This window comes from Panthera leo, chromosome C1 (genome assembly GCF_018350215.1).
Source record: "Panthera leo isolate Ple1 chromosome C1, P.leo_Ple1_pat1.1, whole genome shotgun sequence".
NCBI classification, from domain to species: domain Eukaryota; kingdom Metazoa; phylum Chordata; class Mammalia; order Carnivora; family Felidae; genus Panthera; species Panthera leo.
Genome location: NC_056686.1, coordinates 202,407,583 through 202,432,767, shown reverse-complemented (window position 1 = coordinate 202,432,767; position 25,185 = coordinate 202,407,583). Strand labels below are relative to the sequence as shown.

The 25,185-nt window shown below is 51.5% G+C and overlaps 1 protein-coding gene and 1 pseudogene across 4 annotated transcripts; one reads left to right on the top strand and one right to left on the bottom strand.

Annotated features, from left to right (window-relative positions):
- Nucleotides 1–734: 734 nt before the first annotated feature.
- Nucleotides 735–17,189, bottom strand: LOC122226679 (serine/threonine kinase 11 interacting protein). Of its 4 annotated transcripts, none has more exons than XM_042950245.1 (25): nt 17,044–17,189; nt 16,074–16,159; nt 13,366–13,571; nt 13,093–13,167; nt 12,703–12,798; nt 12,214–12,321; nt 12,025–12,096; nt 10,817–10,943; nt 10,480–10,583; nt 10,250–10,345; nt 9,973–10,014; nt 9,659–9,799; nt 9,376–9,460; nt 8,464–8,802; nt 7,853–8,058; nt 7,047–7,163; nt 6,768–6,945; nt 4,781–5,011; nt 4,564–4,667; nt 3,521–3,618; nt 3,249–3,427; nt 2,946–3,027; nt 2,660–2,730; nt 1,857–2,104; nt 735–1,141 (listed from the first exon to the last, which is right to left on the bottom strand). In XM_042950245.1, the coding sequence occupies exons 2-25, from the start codon at nt 16,132–16,134 to the stop codon at nt 992–994; spliced, it is 3,216 nt and encodes a 1,071-aa protein (XP_042806179.1). In that variant the 5' UTR covers nt 16,135–16,159; nt 17,044–17,189; the 3' UTR covers nt 735–991. The 4 variants fall into 4 exon arrangements, with proteins under 4 accessions (XP_042806179.1, XP_042806180.1, XP_042806178.1 ...); XM_042950246.1 differs by lacking the exon at nt 17,044–17,189 and adding an exon at nt 16,661–16,745; XM_042950244.1 differs by lacking the exon at nt 17,044–17,189 and adding an exon at nt 16,328–16,388.
- On the top strand, nt 16,133–24,478 carry LOC122226079 (annotated as a pseudogene).
- Nucleotides 24,479–25,185: the final 707 nt, after the last annotated feature.

The window sequence follows — 25,185 nt, the reverse complement described above, 5'->3', positions numbered from 1 at the left end:
CTGCTTCCAGGCATGACTGGACCCGGGAACTCCAAAGACACCACCAGGACTTGGTCCTGCCCGCCCCGTCTCTCGGCCCTGTCCTGTCTCTGCGCAGTTCCACTCTCAGGAAAGCTCTCCCCTCACAGCGAGCAGCTCCAGGCTTCCTCTCAGCACCCCTCACGGGGGAAACGTACCTCTTTCCTGGGCGTTCCGGCAACCCGACCAAGTCACATGAGCATCCCTGAACTGATCGCTGTGGCTACAGAGACAGAGGTGAAGGAGTAGGGTCAACCCAGCCAGGCCACCAGGCTGAGCGAGGAAGTGCTCAGAGAAGAGGTAGGAGCGGCAACCCACAGAATGCCAACCACTCCCTCCACAGCCCAACTCCACACACCCTCGCCCCAGACACCGTCTCATATCGGGCACCTCCTGCCAATGACCTGAGAGCTTCAGTAGTTCCCAACGGTAATCCGAGACAGTGAGAATCAAACTGGCCCGACTGTTCGTTAGGCAGTGATTTCCACATCAGGCCCCGTAACAGGCACTACTGGCTGAGGACTGGGGCCCATGAGTCAGGGGTCCTACTTGCTCCCATCAGCCAGGGCAGAGTGGGGTTGGAGATGGGGTCTCACAGAAAAAGCAAGGCTGCTTGCGCTGTCCACTGAGAGAGAGCTATGGGTGGGGTAGTTTCTGTTAGAAGAGAGAAAGGAGCGACAGGCTGCATGAATGACACATGTCAATACCTCCACGGCCTCTGGAATGGAAACAATTTATTGATACCTGAGACACTGTGCAGGAGACACGTTCCTACTGACCACTTAGCTTGACCCCTTGGGCCAGACCAGGCCAGGCAACTTCTCTCACCCTTCCCTTGGGTGAGATGACCCTTTCCTGGGTCATTCTGGGGCCTCTCTGAGCATCCAAAGGCTGGAGAAGTCCACAGCCAGAGTCTGGAGAGACAGTCTGCAGCCGTGGCTCCTAAGGCCAAAGCGGGGTCGGCAAGGAAGCCTCACCGGTCAAGATCTAGAGCCTCCTGGGTCACAGTCCGGAGTCCGATGGAAAACAACTCCTCCCAGGGCTCCCGGATCCAGGCCAACAGGGCCGTCAGCTGCTCAGGACACACAACCCGAAGTGCCCAAAAACTCTCCAGCCGGGACACCTGGCAGACAAAGTAGCGGTGAGGTGAGGCTCACAGAGGACCCACCGCCCCTCGACTCAAAGGCGTCTTTCCTTCCCCAAGCCTGTGTCACTCCCTGTAGGAGACCCTGACTTTGAGCTTTTTAAGCAGAACACAATCAACACTTACTGGAGGCCCCCCAGAAGGCTTTCACATTTACTATCTTGTTCTTTTAATCCACTGTTTTTCAGAATATAAGTTCTGGAGTTAATTCCAAGGAATTGGCTGGAGTTCAATTTCTGCATCTACCACTTGTGACCCAGGCAAGTAAGTTAATGTCCCCAAGCCTCAGTTTCTCCATCTGCAATAGGCCTAATGAGAGTACTCCTCCCACAGAGGCTGTGAAAACCAGGTGGCTGGCACTGGGGCCCAATCGAACACGAACTCCAAGCAGCAGCCGGTGCGTCATGAAAGGCTTCCCAGGCAACACAAAGCCAGGCTCCAGGTCCATGGGGTTCCCGTGGCTGTCTCCCCCGCCTCTACCTGCTGCTGATCCAGACACCCAGCGAGCCTCCCAGTTCCTTGCACCCCACTTCTCCATGCTCCCTCCAGCATGACTGCCCATCACATCCACACTGCCTCCAATGCCCAGCCCTCCTAGACTCATTTCCCACACTGCCCACCACCCCTGTCCTCATCTCTCTCTCTCTCTCTCTCTCTCTCTCTCTCTCTCACACACACACACACACACACACACCTCGTCATAGAAGACCAGTCGCAGGTCCCCCGGGGCCGTGCGATACAGCAGCACCGAGCTCAGGCTGCTGAGTGGCCACTGCTCCCTGACATGCACAGAAGGGCCCAGCCCCAAGGGCAGGGACTTCTCAGAAGCTTCACCAGATGGTGCTGGAAGAGGAGGCTCTGCCTGGGACCCTGCAACGTCCTCCTCTAACAGGTACAGGGTGGACAGAGTCATCAACAGGGACACAGGGCAGGTTGCAGGGCCTAGAGGGAAAGAGGGCGAGGCCCAGGATGGAAAGCCGCAGAGGAGCCCAGATCCCTGGGGCAGCATCCCAGTGTGCTTGAGAGGAGTGAACCACACCCTGCTGAGGTGGTCAGAGGGCAGCCTGTGCCCCTGGAGGCCAGGGCCCTCCCTTCTCCAAACTCCAGGCATCTCTAGCTTCCAAAACCTGAGGCCCAAGACAAAGGGAACCTGCCCCACCACCCACCCCACTCAGAAAGAAAGATCCACTCGCCTCCTCTGACAGGATGAGGTGGAGCAGACCCAGCCAATAGGCTCCACTTCATAGAAAGCCCATACCCGGAAGCAAAGGTCTCTGAGCAACTGAGGACCCAGGAAACCTCCTGGCCCCCCTCAGAGAGGCCGGGAAGACTGAGGCTGTCATTTGGGTGTGCCTGTGAGTGAGAGGAAGTCCGGATTCCAGGAGCTGAAAATTGCTACCACGGCATGAGAGGTATGGGGGGGGGGGGGGGGGGGGGGGAGGTGCGCGTAGCCTGCGTAGCCAGCGGCCTGGACAAGATGAGGTACCGAAGCCTTACCTTCGACCAGAAACACCCGAAGGTAGAAGAACAGGGGAGGCTCCGAGGAAGAGCCCCTCTCCAGCAAAGGCCTGGGGAGAAGGTGTGGTCAGCGAGGGGGGCAGAAAATACCGAGAGGGGCAGGGAGGAGGGACCAGAGCTGGGTCAGGGAGGGTGCAGGCGTGAGGGCAGGTGGCAGGCCCAGGTGCTCAGGGCCTAACCGCAGCCGGAGCTGGTGGAGAGGGCCTGTGCTCCAAGAGCGGCCGCATGGGCCACCGAGCCCGGCCTCGGCCTCCTATCCACTCACCAGAGGCGGTGCTCCGGGGTTACCTCCTCCTCTGTGGCGCTGACACTGCTCCTCCAGGCAGGAGGCAGAGCCTGCAAGACATCTGGACCGAGCCGGCCAGGGACAGGGAACCTCAGCGACCCCACCTCTTCCACCCAACCCTCTCCGCCTCTCAACACCTTCCGTTCTCACAATCTCTAGATTTCAGAAACCTCTACAAGGGACGAGTCCCAGTACCCGTCTGTCTCCACTGCGGCTGCCAGACACGGGCAGCCCCCACCTGCCCTCCCTGCACCTCCCTTCCCCCTCTCCCCCCCCTCTCACCGGTGAGCTCGTCTAGGAAGGCCCGGCAATGTCTGGCATCTCGGGGCAGCAGGACACAGCTGCCTGTCCCGGCAGCCCACTCCAGCCGCAGACTCTGTCCTGCCAGCCCCAGTTCGAGGCCACTCAGGTCGTGCAGGGGGACGGCCAGGGTTGGCTGTAGCCAGCTAGCCGGAGGCCCGCTGAGGAGAGGCAGGGCCAAAGCGGTGGCGAAGAGTGAGTGGCGTGAGACCCAAGGGGGCCCCGCCCTGACCCTGGCGGCCCCGCTCGCTCACCTTATCTCCCCTGTCACTTTTAACACGTAAAGCCTGTGGTCAGACACCACCACAAGACACACAAACTCCCCAGGGTGGCCTGCCAACACGACGGGCACCTGAGGAGCAGGGAAAATTAATGAGAAGCAAGGGAGGACCAGGGAGGAGGCTGCCAGGCTGAGAACAGGTTCGCTGTGCTCAACCCTCCCCCCGGTGCTCACGCACTCTGACCCTCAGCTGGGCTCAGCGGGTTTCCCTGCCTGGCACCGTGCCCCCTCTGGCCCACCCTCCACACTCCGCCGGACCGTCCTAAAGCAAACTAGACTGCCACTCCCCTGCCTCAGGGCTCCTGCGGCCCTTGGGATCGGGTCCAATCCCCTTGGCGGGCACTTGAGGCTGCCCCTCAGCTGACCCCTGCCTCCCTCTTCAGACTCCTCTCAGGACACCCGCCCCCTCCCGCCCCCTCCTCCTGCTGCCCCGACAGCAGTCTTCCCCACGCACTAGCTCCTCTCTCAGGCCCCCACCTACGTGCTGCTTCCTCCCCCCAGATCCTCACCTCCTACTCTGTAACTCCTCTTTCAAGACCCAGATTACACCTTAGATCGGCTCCCCAAAGAGAGGCTCCCTCACTCAGCCCGATCCCAGCCCTTTCCAGACCATCGGGTTTCTCACACCACAACGTAAGACGGCTGGCGACACCGATTCACCCTAGACCCTTAGTGTCCTGCACATGCTAGATGCTCACAGAGGAACCAGTGACATCGTAGATCTACAACAGCAACGGGAGGTCCCCCTCAGGCGCCAGGTGCTGTGCTAGGCAGCTGTGACGCGGGCCCTCACTGACGCCACCACGCTCTGTAAGGCAGGCCCTGCTACCCCCGTTGCAGAGCAGTGACAACTGAGACTCCGATATCACAGCCACGCTGCACGTGACCACTGGAGTTGAAACCGGGAACCGGACCCGGTGCTTCCAGAACCACTGCCTTGACACGATCTGCTGCGCTGGCAGCGAGTGGACACCCTGGTCAGTGAGAGGCGCGGGGCAGTGCCGGGCTGGCGCAGACCTTGGTGCAGCACTGGAACTCCTCCTGGGCATCGGTGAACACCTCAACATCCAGGAAGAGCCGGAGTCGGTGGTCCACGGAGCGGAGGCCGTGGCGCTCAGGGGCTGGGGGCAGCAGTGGGCCGTCAGCCTTGACTGCCACAGCGCCGTCCCGCCTCCCCGGCAGGACCTCCTGCCTCCCGCGAACACCACTCCTGTCTCGTTTCACCTCTACTCACAGGGACTGAGGCTCCAACTGTGGTGATCTCGGGAGCCTGGTGCCTGAGATGGGGCCGGGTGGGCCCTGTCGCTGTGGTCACTGTGGTCAGAAGGGTCACAGACAGTGCTGGTGGACTGCAAGGGAGCTGGCGATTGCTCTCCCTCCCTGTGCTCCCTGTTGGTGGTCCCCAGGGACAGAGCCAGGAGAACCACATGATCGCTACCACAGTTTGGACATACAGCAGGAGATTCTGGAAGGAAGGATGGGCACAGTCCCTGTGAACCACCCCCCCCGCCCCACAGTGTCACAATCCCCTACCACGCTCATAATGTTCCCCACCCCCTCTTGGACTCCCCCTGGCCGACATCTCCAGCTTCATACACTCCTACCATTCCCAACGCCCCTCTCCCCACTCCCTCTGCAGGCCTGTTAACCACCCTCCATCCCGGTGAGGGAACAGCAAACCCAGACCCATGGCCTGCAACCTCCTCAAAATGGACCCCACCTTCTGATTTGAGGCCTTCTCAGAGAGGACCAAACTCAGCCAGGCCCTGCTCTGGTCCCCTCCCACAGCCTCAGGCCGGTCATGTGCTCTGATGCTCCACCAGCCACGTCTGAAAGCTCCCAATCAACAGATCAGGAAGGCAGGGTGCCAGGTATGGGTCCAATTCCAGACTCTGTCACTTAACGGCTGTCATCTAGGCAATTATGACAAGTCACCTAAGCTCCCTGAGCCCGGTTCCTCTTCGGGAGGGTGATGACAGTGCCTATCTCACAGAGTTGTCGGGATGGGTGAACGGACCAGGTAAAGAACCCAGGTCAGGGATCGGCAGCAAGAGAAAAAACATTCCTTGAGCAGCTATAGCGTGCTGGGCATACGCTAGAACTTTTGACGACAGAATCAAAACTCTCCCGACCCCATTTTGCAAATGAGGAAAGCAACGATCTAATAACTGAATGTGCCTGGACTGAGACCGTGGAGCTGAGGCTAGCGGTGGTAGCTACCATTTACGGGGACCTATGCTTTGTGCAAGACACTGTGCCTGGCGTCTTTCTGTCACATTTAAATCTCCTAACAGTACAGAGGACAAGTTCACTCCCTTCTTTGTTCAGATGAGGTAACCAAGGCTCAAATAAAAAGAGGACGTAACACACAGGAACGTTCAATAATAATGACCCACTGAAGGGACCCCAGGGGCCACGTGACCCTGTGGAGCACAGAAAGGTCTTAGAGGGGATGGGGCTCTTTCCACTGTATACATTGTACTTCTGGGCCTCTGGGGAGGGAGGTTTAGAGAGGGGGGTGGAAAGGGGTCTATTTTCTCAATAAACTTTAAACCTCTGCTCTAGCCGCTGCCAAGAAGAAAAAAGTGGCTACTAAAAGTCATACGTTTCAACACAGACGTTATCAAGAATATTTCTTTCTTCTTTAATGTCTTCAAAGACATAGCTTTTTGACTGATCTACAGTGGAAAAAATCTCTCCCTTTAAAGAACACAGTGTGAAAAGACGCCATGAGGCACCACTCGATATGAAGTAGCTTCCAAGGTCAGTCCTTCCAAGGAAGGACAATCTCAGCCAACTCCCACAGCATCTTACTCAACAGCCAAACACACTCAGAGGACAGCACTACACCCAATACTGCAGTGAGAACTCAGGAGCTTTTATGCAGTTTCTAAATATTAGCCAGAAAAAGTGGAAAGAGCCTTCAAGTTATGAAAAAATAATGAGTACGTTTAAACAGTTTCAGAGATTGTATTTCCTGACTTTCAAAAAGAAAGAATATAATTTCTCTTTTTGCTCCTTTTCTTTCTTCCTTTCTTTTTCTTTTCTTTTTTTTTTGATAAATGTATCAGACAGATGAGTCTATTTTCCTCCAGGCAGAAAAGCTGGTCCCAATTCCTTCCCTTCCCTGGGGTTCCCCCTCCACACTCCCTCCCTCAAAGCCACTGTCTCTGAAATGGTGGGAGAGGTGTGGGCAGGAAGGCCAAGGGCAGGGCCCGTACCTGTGTCTTGGAACAGAGGCCTCCAGCCTTCCTCACTGTCTAATCCCAACCTGGGCTCCTCTGGCTTGAACTCATGGCCACAACGTAGACACTGGAGTCTGCCCCTCAGCGGGTCTCTTGCTTCCCCAAGCTGACACTGAGCCGCGGTGGCTGCTTGGGTCAACACGGCAAGCAGCTCCTGATACAGGGTTGGCCAGAAGCAGCTGTGAGCAATGGACCCTGGCCCTTGACCTCCCAATCCTTCCCCAGCCTCCTGGGCCTCGCTCCGGGCCCCATTACCTGGATAGCTGCATGGGCATCGGGCTCCAGCACCACATATCGACGCAGCTGCCGGTCAGGGCAAATATAGGAGAAACGCAGAACAAGGACAGGGGCCCTGGGGAGCGGATCTGAGCCCTGCACACAAAGAGGGGGACTGGGTAGAAAAGAGTAGAGAAGGGGCGCCTGGGTGGCTCAGTCGGTTAAGCGTCCGACTTTGGCTTAGGTCATGATTTCATGGTTCGTGGGTTCGAGCCCTACAGCAGGTTCTGTGCTGACAGCTCAGAGCCTGGAGCCTGCTTCAGGTTCCATGTCTCCCTCTCTCTGCCCCTCCCCCAGTCACACTCTGTCTCTGTCTCTTTCAAAAACAAATAATAAAAACGTTAAAAAAGAAAGAAAGAAAGAAAGAAAGAAAGAAAAGAAGGAAAAGAAAAGGAAAAGAAAAGAAAAGAGAAAAGAAAAGAAAAGAAAGAAAAGAAAAGAAAAGAAAAGAAAAGAAAAGAAAAGAAAAGAAAAGAAAAAGGAAGAGAGAGTAGAGAGTGGACCAGAGGGATTCCGGTTATACTGACAGCATGGCAGACAACAGTAGCTCTGGATGTCATGAAAATGCTCCTGCTGCATCCACACTCCAGCTCAGCAGCCCAGCCTCCCAGGCTGCCTGGGGCCATGCCTTTGCCCCCGCAGCTTCCCTCTTCTGCTCCAAGAGCCAACGAGCGACTGTGGGAAACTCGCAGTCCCGGTGCTTGGCACCCAACAGCCATGCTGTCCGAGTCGGCTCCTGCAAAAAGCCCAGCCCCTCTTCCAGGACCCCTAACACCACCGCTCACCTCGAGCACCGCTTCTCTCCCGGTCCGAGGCTCGGGCTCCACCTCAGCCGCCTCTAGACTCTGGAGCTCCAGCCGTGCCAGGGTCCGGGCCGCTTGGAGTTCCACCTCAAACAGGTGGCCAGAAGTGACCCGGAGAAAGCATTCCCTGCCCCGCACGCCCTCAGGCCCCTCCAGGGGACACACCAACATGGGGCGACACAGTTCCGCTGAGGAGAGATCAGGGGAGCAGCCCCATAAGAAAAGAGAGGTATCCCTGACTCTGCCTTCCCAAGGGGTGGCCTTCCATCCAAGAGGGGTAAGCCAGGGGCGCCTGGATGGCTCAGTCGGTTGAGCGTCCGACTTTGGCTCAGGTCATGGTCTCACAGTCCGTGGGTTCGAGCCCCACATTGGGCTCTGTGCTGACAGCTTGGAGCCTGGAGCCTGCTTCCGATTCTGGGTCTCCCTCTCTCTCTGCCCCGCTCCCATTCGCCCTCTGTTTCTCTCTCAAAAATAAACATGAAGAAAGACTGCAGGGGTGAGCTATCCCCAGTCTGGGTTTTCCTAACTCTCCCAGATACGCCACCAGCACCGGGCCCCGTCTCCCTGACGGGCACTGAGCGCTCACAACTCACCCTCCACTTCATTCTGCTCCTGCTCCTCCTCGTCTTCCTCCTTTCCTTCTTCCTCCTTCACCAGCTCCTCCACCACCTCTTCTTCCCGGGGCTCCGGCCGTAGCCTGACCTCCTCTGCCATTTCCTGCTGTGATTCCTTCTCTGGGCAGGGAGGCCCAGGCACGGACCCTGGGCTCAGGGTGTCTGGGCACAGAGTGCTGAGGGCAGGGGTCTGGGAGGCAGCCAGAACCGGGGTCCCAGAGGTCTCCAGGTGATTCCTATACTGTAGCCAGTCACAGCCAAACCGTTCCCGGAAGCTGTTCATGAGTTCAAGTTCCCGATGCTGCTGCACAAACTGCCCTGGGCCAGTGGGGAGAGCACCACTGAGCGAGCCCACGCCCCCACCACAACCCGCGCCGAGCCCGACCTCTTCTGCAACTCTTCCTCACAGTGAAGTAAACGGGTGTGTAATGTTAATAGGGGCTGGGCATCAGGGGGAAACTAAAGGCTTCCCCTCAGCAGCGTGTCCTGAAGCGTGTTCTGTAGAACACCTGTGGTCGTGTGCAATTCGGAACCACACAACATCCACTGTTTGGGAGATTCGAGATACAAGGGGGCACCCTGGAGGTCCTGAGACGTCCTAGAAGGAGGACGTCTATTTGACTTTGGTTAGCCCAGAAGTTCCCACGGAATCTAGTCATCAAGTGACCTTTTGACAGCCTACAAAATTCACGTTCCTTGAAAAACACCTTGGAAAATGCTGCCCAGGAGTGGTCTCTTCTCCTTTCCCTAAATTAGAAAGAAAGAGGAAAGCCTACGAGGCCCTCTATAATGCTGTGCTCCACCACAGACAGAATCGTTCTACCGAGAAGACTGGGACAGGACACTGAAGACAGGACTGGGCAAGGGCAGCTGGGAGCACGGCGGACTTACCAGCCGGGGAGGGGTCCAGAGTACGGGGCTCTGGGTCTGTATCACTGGGTTCTGAGATACTTGCTCGCCTCACACGGACTCGGCTCTGAAGGTGGACAGAGGGCCCATGCTCTATGAAAGCCAGGGATTCCCACCCTGCCATCCACAGCCACCCACCCAACCTACCCAGAAAGCCCCACTCACAACCAAGGACGAGGCCTTACTATTTTCAGCCCATCGATAAACCAGAGCACCCATTAAAGGGACTCGACCCCAGCACAAGGCAGCCTAGGACACCGTTTACCTTAACCTTACGATGTGGGGGCTGGGCCACAACGCCCCCAGAGGAGATGCTGTCGCTCAAGTCAGGGCCACCTGAGGTTTCAACAGTACTCCCTGCTGGCCAGAGCACAGGTGGAGCCATGGAGCTGGAGGATGTGGAGAGCTGGGGTGTGACAACAGGAAGGACAGAAAGGTTGGAGCCAGAGGTACACCTCTGCCCTGCCAGGCTAGCCAGAGGACAGGCCCTACTTTGCAGCTTCCCAGAAAGACCCCTACCCTGGGACCCCTCATGTCCTCCCAAACCAATCCTATTCCCAGAGCTCCCAGCATACTAACCTGAAAGTCAGTCAGTGACAAGACTTTCCCATCGAGAAGGAACTGAGCAAAGACAAAAGAGGAGGGGGTCGTGTTGGTGGTAGAGTTCCTGCCTGCCCACGCAGGGAAACCCTTCAGCCCAGGGACCACTAGGCTCAGCGAGGGGCAACAGCGTAACAAGCAGAGAGTCCGGGGCTATGGCCCCTCACCCAAGGATGGGGTAGAAAGAGGCACAAGGGGGCGAGGGCAGGACCAGGCAAGAAAGGGACAGCAGAGCGGATGTGAGAAGATTACTCACGCCGGCTGCAGCATCCCTGACACGGGGTGACAAGTACTGGGCAGTGACCGCCCGATGCGCAGGGTGGAACCACAAAGGGTTCCCCTCCAGGTAGAGCTGAAGAGCAGGAAGGGGAGACTGAGATGGGCCTCAAGCCTCCCTGAGTGAGGAAGGGCACTCACCAAATCAGCCCAGGAGGGAGGGAGAGGCGCACAGCTGGCTCCCAAGTCCCGGAAACGCTCAAGACTCACCTTGCGGAGCTCAGCCAATAGCCACAACGGGGACAGCTCCCTGTGTCCTTCTAGCAGGTTGTACGCCACATCCAGGTGCCGCAGGTTCCTCAGCCGCTCCAGGCCTGGGTAGAGATGAGAAGGGAGGAAGGACAGGTGGGTGAGTTCAGGGGGCAGGGTGCTGGGGGACATGCAGCGGAAAGACCAGCCTGGGCATCTCAGACCTACCCGTAGACCCACATGAGGCCCTGGAGGCATGCGGTTCCCGGACCACTCTCGGTCTCACTTTGCCCCTAAAACCCTGTGTGCCCCCGCCTACTCTCTGGCCCCCCACTTCCCTCCCCAAACTCCCACTCACCCTGCAGGCTCCGGAGCTCATTGCCTCGCAGTATCAGGGTCCCCAGAGCGGCCCCTGAGGGTCCTATTCTTGGCACCATATGCAGGTGGTTATAGGAGATGTCCAGATGGCAGAGCTCAGACAAGTCCTGAGAGGGGTTGGTGACAAAGATTCTCTCCTTGACCAGACTCTAGCCGGGCTCCTCTGAGCCTTCAAGCAGGCCTCAACCTTGGCCTATAAAGACTGCGTACTCTCAGCACAAATGATTCATCCAGTCCTCCACCCCCCCTCCCCGCACCACGTTAACAGACTTGAACAAATACTGGCATAGTTCCTAATAGCTCAAGGTCACATCATTGGGAAGACAACTCCAACCCCCTTCCGTTCCGTCCTAGAGAAACTCCAGGCTGCCAGGAGAATTTAGTTTGTTGCAGCCAATGCCTGAAGATACAGCCCCTGTGTCCCAGCCTCTGTGGGAAGGTAGGAAGTTAACTCTGGCAAGCACTGGTTAGCAAACCCAGACCCAGATGGGTTTCATATGGACCAATGCCCCCTTCCTGCTTTCTGTACATTTCTACTTTCTTGATCTGAGCAAACTAACTGGAGACAATCTGCTCAAGCCCCTGTCTTCCCCGGCCCCATTCCCTCACTCTCCCTTTAAAGGTCCCAGTAATCTCTGCACAAACTGAATTGGAATTCAGTTCACGCTGAAGTTTACTACCAATTAAAATAGTTTTACTGCTGATTACATTCCACGATAGCTTATTACTACTCCAATGGTGCGTTACGGATTAAAGTCTGTTCTCACCACATTAACTAGTGTCTGACTTTGGCTACCCCTGACTATGAGATGCGGGAGAAGGCTCTTCACCATCTTCCCGAAGCCATCTTTTCTGAGCTAGGCATAGGCTGAGCAACATCCCACAACCTTCGCACCCACGGTAATACTACACAAGCAGGTACTCCTATGACTTCTGCTTGATGGGTGAAGAAACTCAGAGGTTAGTTTGTCCCAAATCACACAAGGATTAGGAGCTGAGATTTGAATGCTGGCCTGTCTTATGCTAGAGCCTGAGTTCTCAAACAGTACTGCCTCCAGGATGCAGCCCCACCTGGGGGAAGGCGGGGGACAAGACGAAGGTGGGAGCAAAAGCAGGTCCAGGAGAGAGGATCAGAGCAGAATCAGAGACCCATGTGGTGCCAGCCCCAACCAGCCTGCCCATACTCACCATCAGGAAGCCCTCACAGTCCTGCACTTGATTGTGGCTCAGATTCAGGAAGCGCAGAGCTGACAAGAGACGCTGGGGGGCATGGGAAAAGCAGCAGAGAATCAGACACCTCCATGCAACCAGCTGGCCCTCCTCCCTAAGGGCCTGTCCCTGTCCTTCCCCGAATTCCCTTCCCTCTCAGGCACTCACCAGGGAGCTGTCTAAAGAAGTCAGTGCGTTGTAGCTGAAGTTGGCAGAGAGTAGAGCCAGCCAAGGCAGGGCAGAGCAGAGGTCACCACCGCAGGCTGAGAGGAGCTCCTGAGACAGGGTGCTCCATTACCACCACTGTCCCCTCCTCCCCAATGCAAGGCCACGCTGTCTCCCAGCCATTCATTCGTTCTTTATATATTAAAGTCGGTCTGCAGAGGCAGACTGAAAGAAAGCCCAGGGCCCTGCCCCCAGGAGTTCGTTTGGGGAGAATGGGGAGACAAACATGGGAATATTGAATACAAGAGGGTAGGTGTGGCCATAAACATATAAACAGATACATAGTGCTCTGGGAGCAGAGCAAAGGGGGCAAGGACACTGTCCAGAGGGAAGCAGGAGGCAGGGAAGGCTGCAAAAAAGAGGGAATGTCAGAGCTTGGTCCTCTATGTCCCTCAGAACAGGGCATCCGGGCCCAGCCTTCATTCTCCTTACCTCTAATGCCTGGATGCTCCTGCTGCAAATCAGGGTCTCTAGCTGGGAGTAGATGCCACAGAGGCCACGAAGGCAATGGATGGGGACACCTCGGAGCTGCGGTGGAGAAAAGGAGGGCAGGAAGGAGGGAGACAAAACTTCACAAAAGGCAGATGCTTCACCTCACTTTCCCTCCTTTTACAGGGAGGGAAAAGTCGACAAGGCCAACTATGACTCAGGGAACCGTTACACGAGACAGATGTCACACTGCCACAGAGCAATGGGCACACTCAGGCCTGCCCCCCTGCCCCCACCCCCCCCACCCCCGGCAAAAGAGGCCGCCTCTCTTTCTCCATTCCCAAAAGGTTGTCCCAAGCTGGGTTTTGTGTGCCAGCATCCAACACTCCATACCTCCAGATGCCGAAGGGACTTGAAGGGAAAAATCTTGATGGGCCCTGGGAGGCCAGAACCAGGGACATGTACCAGCTAAAACAAAACAAAACGAAAAAACCACTCATGTCACTGAGGCCAACACATCTCCCTTTCCTTAACCTCTCCTCCTGGGCACAGCCACCCACAGCTCTCACATCTCCTCGATCTGGGCCCTGCAGACTTCTTGCACCCATGTACCCACCCCCAGCTCTTGGGCCCTGTGTACATCCTACCCAATTCCCACCCCAGGACCTTGAGTGAAAGAGTTTTCTGCAGCACATCGAAGAGGAACTGAAGCTGGAGGATGACAGGGGAGTCGGCGGGATGAGAGGGCAGAGCCACAAAGCCTGTCTGGCCAGGGCCCCATGGTCCCAGGTGCAGCTCAAACACGTGGCTCAGCTGCTGCAGGGTGCCAGTCAACAGGCTCAGAGTGCTACGGCCAGACAGGACCACATCACCTGCAGGGAAAGGGGCGGACAGGAAGGAGAGCATAACAAAAGGGTCTTTCCCTTTATCCTAAGACTCTGCGACCCCAGGATACACCCAGTCCAATCCACACTGTAATCTCCCACTGCCAGGATCATACTATCTCCTCCCCCGCCCAAAAGTCTTCAATGGCTCCCCTCTATCTTCCCAAAAAGTCCTAACTCTTCAGCCTGAAATATGAAATCGTGTCACTACATCCAACCGACTTTTCCAAATTTTCTTTCACCATCTGCTCAAGAGAGTCTGGCCTACTCACGATGCTGGGAATACAGTCAGCGTGGTTCACAGCTTCCTCGTTTTCTGATATTCCCTTCCACTCTGCTCAGCTTGAGACCTACCTCCTCCAGGCAGGCTTCTTTCTCACTGTGTCACACTGCTGTACTTTTAGACCATAATCATTCATTTTACATAAAAGCTGGTAATGTGTCTCATCTTTTTTCTTTTTTTTTAAGTAAACTCTACATCCAACATGGGGCTCAAGCCCATGACCCCAAGATCAAGAGTCACATGCTCCACCGCTAAACCAGCCAGGTGCCCCAGGTGTTGGTTTCATCTTTACTTCTTTTTCTGATTGAAATATAGGCACACCTGCAGAAACTTTCAAACAATCCTAAAATGCACGTCATAAAAAGAATAACCGCTCGTTATAGCATTGGTACTATTCTTGATCTCTATGCTAAAACTGCTCTAACGAGACTGTCATCCTTGAGGGCATCTTTTGATCACCTTGGTACCCATCACTGCACCTAAAAAAGTATAGCTATGAGGTAGGCACAGAGAAATATTTTTTTTTTACTTTTTTTTTTTTTTTAAACCAAGATATAGGGGTGCTAGGTGGCTCAGTTGGTTAAGTGTCCAACTCTTAATTTCGCCTCAGGTCATAATCTCACGGTTCGTGAGTTCAAGCCCTGGGTCAGGCTCTGCCCTGGCAGCGTGAAGCCTGCTTGGGATTCTGTCTCTCTCTCTCTCTCTCTGTTCCTCCCCTATTTGCACACAAATGCTCTCCCTCTTTCTCTCTCAAAAATAAACAAATATTTTAAATAAAAACAAGGACAGAGTCAAAGGATGTTGCAAAAATCTTACAGACAGGTACTCTATACCCTTCACCCAGTTTCCACCAATGGTTACATTTTATGTAAATGTGGTAAGAGATCAAAGACAGGAAACTGATGATGTATATATGTACATCCATATAGTTCATCTGTATAGTTCTATGCCACTGTCATTGGTGTGGATTCCTATAACCAACATCACCATGAAAATACAAAACTATTCCATCACCATAAATCTCTCTCTCTAGCTACCTCTTTATAGCAATACATACATACACACACACACACACACACACACACACACACACACACCATCATGCCTAACCCCTGGAGCACCAGGTCAGATTTGTCTGAACAAACCAATAAATCCTGTAACCTTACTTGAAAGATGGTCTATGTACTTGACACTAAGGATAGATGCAGACAGGGTTCAAAGACTCTTCCCACCCTCAAAGAGCCCCCCAGTCTACAAGAGATAAAATACATACACAGTTAATAAAACAAGCCAGAAACTGAAACTGCTACAAACAGAGATTCCACAGATACCATCAATGGGAGTACAGAGTGCTAGAAGGCAGCTAACATGAATTGGGTAGTATGTGACAGACAACTTTGTTACCTCATTTAAACTTCTTTAAAATCTCCTAAAGAGAAGCACTACTGACCACCTCTTTCAGATATGAAAATGAGAGCTTAGAAAAGAATATCAACTGAGATTATATAGGTGATAGAAAGTTGGTACTTCTGTCTGATCTCAAAGCCAAGGCTTGTTGTACCACAACTAATGTCAACCACATACTGAACAACCAGTGTGGCTCCACCATGCCCAAGTCCTGAAAGAAGAAACTCTAGTAAAAACAGCTACCAGTTTTGAGCCCTTACATATTATGCAAACACTGTCCTAAGTGCTTTACATGAATTCAAATTAATCCCCTCGACAACTTTTTGAGTTAAGTACAATCATTATGCCATTTTGCTGGTGAGGAAAACTGAAGCTCAGAAAACTTAACTTCGCCACGTTTGAAAGAGGGTTGGGATTCCAACCCAAGTGAATCTGACTCCAACAAACCTCGTGCTTTTAACTATACGAAGGGTCTTGCCACACAGCAATGATTATACTAGTCCCTGGTCTCCAGAGCCTTACAGCCAAGTAATGATCACCTTCCTCTGAGAGTATCAGAGAACGCATGGAGGAAGTGGTACTGGAGTTGGACCTCGAAGGATGGCTAAGGTTTGAACTGTCAAAGACAAAGGACACTGTAAGCAATGGCACCAGAGAAAAAACCCCAGAGAAGTAAAAAAAATGAACTGCCGCTCGAACCCTCGTGACCTTAAACAGCTGTAATTCTATGACTCCTAGGGGGAGTGTCTCTGTAAGGCAGGGTGCACCCCCACCCTGCCCCAGCCCCCAGATCAACTCACCAGACTCCCGCAGCAGCCCGGCGAGCTCCCACACCAGGGCGTCCCGCTGGGCGGTCGTCATGGCCACGGGACGCTGGGGGCGGAGCCTGAGAAAGAGGAAGCGGAAGAGCCTCAGGTGGGTGGTAGTACCAAAAGCCTAGGACGTCCGAGCAAGCCGAGACCTCGCAGGGAAAAAAAAGTAAGAGAGAGAGCGAGGAGGAGTATCCTTCCGGGTACCCTTTCGAGGGGCATAAGACCTAGCCACCCAAACTGACCTCCTGTGTGCTCCTTCCACCAACTCTGCAGCCCGGCGCCTATCAATAATGGACGGGAAGTCCCGCCCCGGAAGGAAGGCGGGGAAGCGGGACAACCGGAAAGCTTGCCTGCGCTGCCGGAAACCACGCCCTAAGTCGTGCAGACGTGTCGGCTGGAGGCGGTGGGGTCTGGGTGCGGACGGGGCGGTCCCTCGGCCTCCGACCTGCTGGGCCCGGCCCCTCCCCGCCCGAAGGGGAGCCGCCACCTCCACCCCCACCCCTGCCCCACTCGTGGGCTCCGCTCGGCAAGGGACTTCCACTCGGCTTGCCGCGGCCCCTGTGAGGAAAACAAACCTGACTCGTTGTTCGCAGACTGGGCGAGGAAGCAGAGTTTTGGGAAACGGAATTTTCTCTTAGTGAGGAAAGGACTCGGCCAAAGCGAACACTTGTTTTCCAATTAAAGGAGAGCGAGTCCGCCATAGGAGTTTTTTTGGTATCTGCCGAAAGCGGGAGCTGGCAAATTTGCCTCTTCTGGAGTGCCCCTTGACGGTTTTTCCTTAACGTCCCTCCAAACTCTGTCCTTTTTTCCTTCAGCAATGTCAGACTCTCATACTGAGATTGGTAATGCTCCACGTGTATCAGGTCTCTTGTTTTTACCGCGTTCCGTCTCGTAACACGTGAATAAAAATTGTTAGGCCAGCTTTGGAAAAAAAAAAGGTTCACAGAGGCTCCGTTACCTGCAAAGGTCTTTCAATTAGTAACCAATTTTGTCAAGACTGCCGAATTTTCCTGGTTCCAAGTTCCCGTTAGAGCTTTCACCTTGCTCCTGGTCAAAAGAGGACCTCCCGTTGCCTGGGCGACTCAGTTGGTTAAGCCTGGGACTCGATCTCTGCTCAAGTCACGATCTCAAGGTTCGTGAGATGGAGCCCTGCGTGGGGCTCTGCGCTGACGCCACGGAAGAGCCTGCTTGGGATTTTCTCCCTCTCTCTGGCCCCTCTCCCGCTTGTGTTTTCTCTCTTTCTCAAAATAAACATTAAAAACAAAAAAAAAAAGACATCAACTACTGAGCTAGATTAAAGAAAAATGTAACGATTTGTTTTTCAGGGAGAGTTGTGCCTTAATTAAGTGCCTTTCTTAAGTTCCTTTTCTACAGAGGAAAATCAAATGAATCCTTTACCAGTTGAGGGTGAGACTATAGTTACCTTTATCTCAAGTTGCAAAATTTGAAGGATCTATTTTTCTAAAGACATAATATTTGAAATGGCAATTTTTGCCTCTAAACCAGACAATTTAGCGTTTATCACATACTTGTGTGATCTGAGCCAAAAGCCTAAAAGGCAGTCAAATGAAGTAAGTGGAAGCACGTAGTGAACGGTAGAGCAGTATACAAAGGAAGAGTAGGGTCTCAATATATTTTTGTCGAATTGTTAATCCCAGAGCCATGATGGTTGTCAGTCTCTGTTCATCCATCACCTGGAACTAGGAAGGGAGGGTTCTCCCATAGCTGTCACTGCCAACGGTAACCCTCTTAGGCAAGAAGAGAGATTGTTTTGGGGCGCCTGGGTGGCTCAGTCGGTTAAGTGGCCGACTTCAGCTCAGGTCATGATCTCTCGGTCCATGAGTTCGAGCCCCGCGTCCAGCTCTGTGCTGCCAGCTCAGAGCCTGGAGCCTGTTTCAGATTCTGTGTCTCCCTCTCTCTGACCCTCCCTTGTTCATGCTCTGTCTCTCCCTGTCTCAAAAATAAATAAAACGTTAAAAAAAAAATTTTAAAAAAAGAGATTGTTTTGAAATTCCTGACTTGACAGTGCTTTGAAATCTTTCAGGAGTGTCTTGCCAGCCCACAGATTCTGAGAACTGCTCTATTAATACGGAGAGACCCCTGTAGCCAGATTTGCTCTCCATCCCTTGGCCCCCCAGAAATGTGAAAGTGGAACAGAGAGCAGCAAAGAAAACTGAACTATGGAGGGAAAGGAAAACATCCCCTGAGAGAAGCAACAAGGGAAGACTAAGCAGTTCTTGTTTCCAGGCCCCGCGGGAGGCCCACTCCCCTTTCTGCCCTCAGGCTGCGGGAGAGGCCTTGGCCACCTTCCAAAGAATTCCTACCCAATTTTTTTTTTTTTTGCCTAAATTAGTCTGAGTGTGTCTCTGTAAATTGCTACCATTAAGAACCTTGAGGAAGACAAAAGCTTTTTTATTTTATTCTTCAAGTTTATTTTAAGAGATAGACAGCGCGAGTGGGGGAGGGGCGGAGAGAGAAAGAATCCCAAGCAGGCTCTGCATTTAGTGCAGAGCCCCAGGCGGGCTTGAACTCCACAACTGTGAGATCCTGACCTGGACCGAAATCAAGGTTCAGATGCTTTAACTGACTAAGCCACCTAGATGCCCCAAGGCAAAACCTTTTTTAAAAAACTGAAGTCTGGGTGGCTCAGTCCATTAAGCATCCGACTTCGGCTCAGGTCACCGTCTCACAGTTCATGGGTTCGAGCCTCTGTGCTGACAGCTCAGACCCTGGAGCCTGCTTCAGATTCTGTGTCTCCCTCTCTGCCCTTCCCTTGCTCACCCTCTGTCTCTCTCTCAAATATAAACATTAAAAAAATTTTTTTTTTAAGAAAAGAAGAAAATGATGACAAAGTTAGTTACCAGATAATACAGACGTCAGAGTCCTAGTCCAAAGCCTGATTGTATCTGGTACCTTGGAGCATGCAGGCCCCTAGACTATAGCCCACAGGGCAACAGAGTAATGATTCCTGGTTAGGACGTGAACCATTGTCCTAGATATAGACCTCACTGCTGTGGTGCTACAACCTCCCACAGCAGATGAGATGACTGAGACCTAAGGTTTCCTCCAAAATGAAAATTTCACACTTGAAACTGGGTTGTGGGTAGGGAGAGTGAAATTGGATGATCTGTTTCTTTCACCAACCTCTTCATGGAGTGGGAAAGGGGGGCAAATGGAAGAGAATGAAGAGGTGTGAATATCACCTGCAAAAAAAGAGTGCTGTGGTAAAGGAGTTTGTGCTAGAGAGGCCCTGTGCCTGGCACCGATGGCCCCAGGATTGAGTGGTCAGAGGCAGCTCTTTCTACATAAGTTACCACACATTGTTTCTCTTGGCTCTGATACCAGACCTAGCCACAAAAGACTGCCCAGGAATTGTCCCGGTTACCAGAATCAGACATATGGGACAAATCAGCAGCATTACAGGAGGTCTGGCATGAGAACACTGCTTTAGACGGTGACCAAGCGAGCCCATCAGAGCCTGGTTCCAGGAGAGACTGAACACAAGGCTCATGAAGAGAAAGCCAGAGAAGCAGAAGCCAAGCTCAGCGTGAGATTAGAGAAGCCAGGGCCTGAGAATGGCTGACTGAAAGGGAAGTAACAAAATAACAATATCGCAGTGACCCAACAGCAGCTAGAAGAGCCCAGCCTGAGCAGATTTTGCAGTGCTGCATAAAATAAACTGAGGGAGTCCCTGAGTGGCTTTATAAACCTGAGGTCCTTGAGAGTGCCTTAATTCTTTACATTGTCTCTGCCGGAAACCCCTAGAATCATATGGGGAGGGGTTAAGAAGCGCTGGAAGAAAGATGGGAACCTTGAGGTTAATCCAGAAAACAGAAAGGAAGAGATGAAATGAAAGCTCTATTCCTCATCAGAAGCTGGATAGGAAACCGGATTGGAGGCAGCTACGGAGAAGACAGGAAAGCAAGCAGAATCTTGGAAAAGAAGAAAACGTCGGTTTCAGGCATAAGCCTGATGGCAGAGTCAGGTGCGTTATGTGACACGTGCCTTCCATCTCAATTCTTCCTGCACACAAAGCTGGAGAGAAGAGTCCACAACAAGGGAGGAATCTGGAAGTGGAGTAGTGCAACGGGAAACTTGTATCAATGGGGCAAGGAAACTAGAGAAAAGTGAGATCAAAGGGCTGAGGGTCTCCAAGGGCCTGGGGAAAGGGAAAGGCAGTAGCCGCTTTGGAATCTCAGAGCCCGAGTAGAACCTCAAAAAGTTAAAGCAGGTCTTCATTCTTTCACCGGTTCCACAAATATTTACTGAGCCCTGACTATATGCCAGATCCTGTGCTGGATTCCGTGTAAATAAAGGAGACAACAGTATGGCTCTTGTCCTCAAGAAGCTGGCAGTGAGGGCCGCAGGGGTGGCTCAGCCAGTTGGGCGTCCAACTTCAGCTCAGGTTATGATCTTTCAGTCTGTGAGTTCAAGCCCCACGTCGAGCTCTGTGCTGACGGCTCAGAGCCTGGAGCCTGCTTCAGATTCTGTCTCCATCTCTCTCTGCCCCTCCCCGGCTCTCACTCTGTCTCTCTCTCTCAAAAATAAAATAAAAACATAAATTTTTTTTTTTTTTTTTTAAAAGAAGCTGGCAGTGAGGTGGAAGGACAGACACCAACAATCACATTTCAACATTGTGTTCACTTCCTATTGCTGTAACAAATTACACCAAACTTAGTTGCTTCAAACAGCACCCCTTTGTTACCTTACTGTTCTGAAGGTCAGAAGTCCAAAATGTATCTCACTGGGCTGAAATAAAGGTGGCAGTGGGGCTGCGTTTTTTTCTGGAGCCTCCAGGGGCGAATATGCGTTCTTGTCTTTTCCAGTTTACAGAGGCTGCCCACTTCCCTGGCCCCCTTCTGTCTTCACAGCCAGCAATGGCTAATTGGGCTTTTCTCACATCCATCCTTCTGGTGCTATTCTGGCTCCCTCTTCCACATTTAAGGACCCTGGTGATTACATTGAGCCCGCCCAGATAACCCAGGATACTCTCCATATTGTAAAGTTAGCTAATTGGCAACCTTAATTCCATCTGAAATCTTAATTCTCCCCTGTTATCTAGCGTGATATTTGCACAGGTTCCAGGGATTAAGACACAGACATCTTGAGGGAAGGGAGGAGGCCATTATTCTGCCTACCATATGCATGATGCGTGTTATGGTAGAGATAGTGCTTTGGGGAGATGGTTCCAGTCCCAGACTGCAAGCTGAATACAGGCTGCAGCCTCTTGCTCTCATCCCTAATGGTTAAAAATAAAAATATACGAAGGATATAAAAATTAATGTAGGAGCGCCTGGCTAGCCCAGTCAGTAGAGTATACGACTCTTGATCTCAGGGTGTAAGTTCAAGCTTCACATTGGGTGTAGAGATTAGTTAAAAATAAAATATTAAAAAAAAAAAAAAGTGGGGTGCCTGGTGGCTCGGTCAGTTAAGCGTCTGACTCTTGGTTTCAGTTCAGGTTATAATCTCACGGTTAGTGAGTTTGAGCCCCATGTCAGGCTCCATGCTCACGGCACAAAGCCTGCTTGGGATTCTCTCTCTCCCTCTCTGCTCCTTTCCCCCTCGCACTGTCTCTGTCTCTCTCAAAATAAATAAATTAACTTTAAAAAAAAAAAAGAGGATAGATCAGCATTAAGAAAAAAATGAATTCAAGAGGAAGAAGTGAGGGAGCAAACAGCAATGGTAAGCAAAGACTTTAGTAAATTCATTCAAACTAAAATGTAGGACAAAATAGGCCCACACATACAAAGGAGGGAGGGAGGAAGAAAAAACAATAAAGGATAAGAGCAGGGGGGGCTGGCTGGAGAGGGCAAGGGCAGTGCCTAGCCCACAGGGTAGATAGGAGAGGAGGTCACAGGGCCAAGGCCCCCAAGCACACAGGATTTGCAAATTTTTTTTTTTTTTTAAGTAGGCTCCATACCCAATGTAGGGCTTGAACTCACAACCTTGAGATCAAGAGTCATATGCTCTACTGATGGAGCCAGCCAGGCACCCCAGGATTTGCAGAATTTAATAAGAATGTGAAGACCTTACAAAGAAGCCTGAAAACAGGGGTGCCTGGCTGGCTCAGTCAGTTGGGTGTTCAACTCTTGACTTCCGCTCAGGTCATTCATTATTCCAGGGTCATGAGATTGAGCCCTGTGTCACGTTTTGTGCCAAGCGTGGAGCCTGCGTAAGATTCTCTCTCCCTCCACCCCTCTCCCCCCGCTCATGCTTTCTTTCTCTAAAATAAAAATAAATAAATAAAAATTTTTAAAATAAAATAAAGAAACCTGAAAACAACCTAAGTGATGATGTATCAAGATATAAATTGGACTCAGGACCCCCTGGGTGGCTCAGTCGGTTAAGTGACCACCAGCTCAGGTCATGATCTCATGGCTTTGTGATTGCATGGCTGTGCTGACAGCTCGGAGTCTGGAGTCGGCTTCTGATTCTGTGTCTCCCAATCTTTCTCTGCCCCTCTCCTGCTTGTATTCTCTCTTTCTCAAAACAAATAAATAAACATTTAGAAAGAAAGAAAGAAAGAAAGAAAGAAAGAAAGAAAGAAAGAGGGAAAGAAAGAAAAAGAGAGAGAGAGGGAAGGAGGGAGGAAGGAAGGAAGAAAAAAATTGGCCTGGGCAGAAATACAAATCTTCCAAATTTGATAGGCCTAAAGTTACAGTCTTTAAAAGACCATGAAGGGGCGCCTGGGTGGCTCAGTCGGTTAAGCGGCCGACTTCGGCTCAGGTCATGATCTCGCAGTCCGTGGGTTCGAGCCCTGCATCGGGCCCTGTGCTGACAGCTCAGAGCCTGGAGCCTGTTTCAGATTCTGTGTCTCCCTCTCTCTGACCCTCCCCCATTCATGTTCTGTCTCTCTCTGTCTCAAAAATAAATAAACGTTAAAAAAAATTTTTTTTTAATAAATAAATAAAAGACCATGAAGACTACATCAAAGGTTTTCCTGCTATTGAAGATATGTTCCCTTGGTTAAGGTGCTGACCACATCACTTCTCTGTAAGGTGCTGTGCAAACGAACATGAGTACAGAAGATCACATGTAATTCAACTTTCAGCTGGAAAAGTTGTGAATGAACTTTTCAAAGAAGCGAGGGAACATTGGATGTCCCTGTGAAAGAAGCCACGTGAGCCTTGAGTGATGACAAACAAAAGTCATTTGCATGTAGAAGGTACAGGTTGGGGCATTCCTTTTGTAAGGAATGAATACATCTATAGACCAAATCAGCCACAAGATGTTCAGATTTTGCTTAAAACAGTTTCAATAACAGTTTCAGTTTAGATGATGGTGAGTTGAAACCGTACAATGATCCAACAAATGTTCAATTTCTGGAATCTGTTAAGGGTGACTCTGCGTGTATGCTTGAAATTCAGCAACTTCTACTAGAAATCCTTTAAAGTGACATTACTGTTGGCAGAAGGTCTCAAAAGAGACTCCCCTGGAACTTCAGTGACTGGTTCATGGTGACCAAGTGAATTTGGATATGGAGAATGGTCAAGATCAAGAATACCTATAGCCTAGAATAAGGTTCAAGGCTTTCCGTGGAGAAAGGCAAACCTTTGGAAGCCTTACACCTGAGATAGTCAGTACACCTTCTTCCCCAGAAGAGGAGGAGAAGTCAATACTTAATGCAGTTGTTCTTATTGATGATTCAGGGCCAACAAAACCCAATTCAAATCCAGGGGCGCCATGCTGGCTCCATCAGTAGACAATGTGGCTCTTGATCTCAGGATCGTGAGTTTGAGAGCCACATTGAGCATACAGATTATTTTTATTTTTTTATGAATTATTTTTTAAAGTTTATCTATTTATTTTGAGAGAGACAGGGAGAGAGAGTGGGGAAAGGGCAGAGAGACAGAGAGACAGAGAGAGACAGAGAATCCCAAGCAGACTCCAAGCTGCCGGCACCACTCGGGGCTCCATCTCACAAGCCATGAGATCATGACCTGAGCCAAGATCAAGTGTTGGACGCTTAACCCACTAACCACCCAGGCACCCCTAGAGATTACTTCAAAAAAAAAAATTCAGGGGCCCCTGGGTGGCTCAGTTGGTTAAGCGACCGGCTCCGGCTCAGGTCATGATCTCACAGTTCATGAGTTCGAGCCCCGCATCAGGCTCTGTGCTGACAGCTCGGAGCCTGGAGCCTGCTTCAGATTCTATGTCTCCCCCTCTCTCTACCCCTCCCCTGCTCATGCTCTGTGTCTCTCTGTCTCTCAATAATAAACATTAAAAAAAAAAAAAAAAGAATTCCATCTGGGTTAGCAGATGACAGTCATTTGATATGAAGATACAATAGTGTACCAGACAGTTTCCTGGATGTTGGGGACTTTATTGCACAGTCTCATCCTGAATTTCCAAGTCTTCACTTTATTCTCGTGACTTCATTTCCAAATAGCTGATTAAAGGCTAGGAAAGAGTATGTGCCATATTAGTAAGGAAAATACTTTCAACATTAAAACAAATGATTTTTATTACTTTTATTTATTTTTTTAAAGTTTATTTATTTTCAGAGAGAGAGAGAGAGAGCATGAGTGGGATAGGGGCAGAGAGAGAGGGAGAGAGAGAATCCCAGGCAGGCTCCTCACTGTCTGCGCAGAGCTGGACACAGGGCTCGAACTCACAAATCAAGAGATCATGACCCGAACCGAAATCAAGAGTTGGATGCTTCACGGACTGAACCACCCAGGTGCCTCTTTAGTGCTTTTATAAATACATTTTGGTTTTATTCTTATTATTAAGGTCTTCCAGCCTTGGTATAGATAATATTGGACTAAGGATGAATCTTGAGATTAATATGTTTGAGTTTTTAGTTGCAGGGCTGGCTTATGGGGATAGCTTTTTTGTTTTTTAAGTAAACTCTACACCTAGCAGAGGCTCAAACTCAGGACCCCTCCCCCCCCCCAGATCAAGTTGCATGTTCTATCTACCTCTTGAGCCAGCCACACACCCCATGGTGATAGCTTTTAAACATCCAGGCAACCCAATCTGTTACATGTTCACTGTTAATGTAACAACATTTATTTGCAGAAAAATGAACAAACCCCCTTTGTGATAAATGTATTTGGTAGAATTTGCACTACAGTTTCTTAATGCTGCATTGACCAAC

Excerpts from the sequence above, each read along its gene's own strand:
- LOC122226679 (XM_042950245.1), bottom strand. The coding sequence starts at position 16,134 with ATGACGACCGCCCAGCGGGACGCCCTGGTGTGGGAGCTCGCCGGGCTG. Across the intron at positions 13,168-13,365 it reads AGAAAACTCTTTCACTCAAG|CTGGTACATGTCCCTGGTTC; the intron begins GTCCTGGGGTGG and ends GTTTTGTTTTAG. Across the intron at positions 2,105-2,659 it reads TCGGGTGTTTCTGGTCGAAG|GCCCTGCAACCTGCCCTGTG; the intron begins GTAAGGCTTCGG and ends CTTTCCCTCTAG.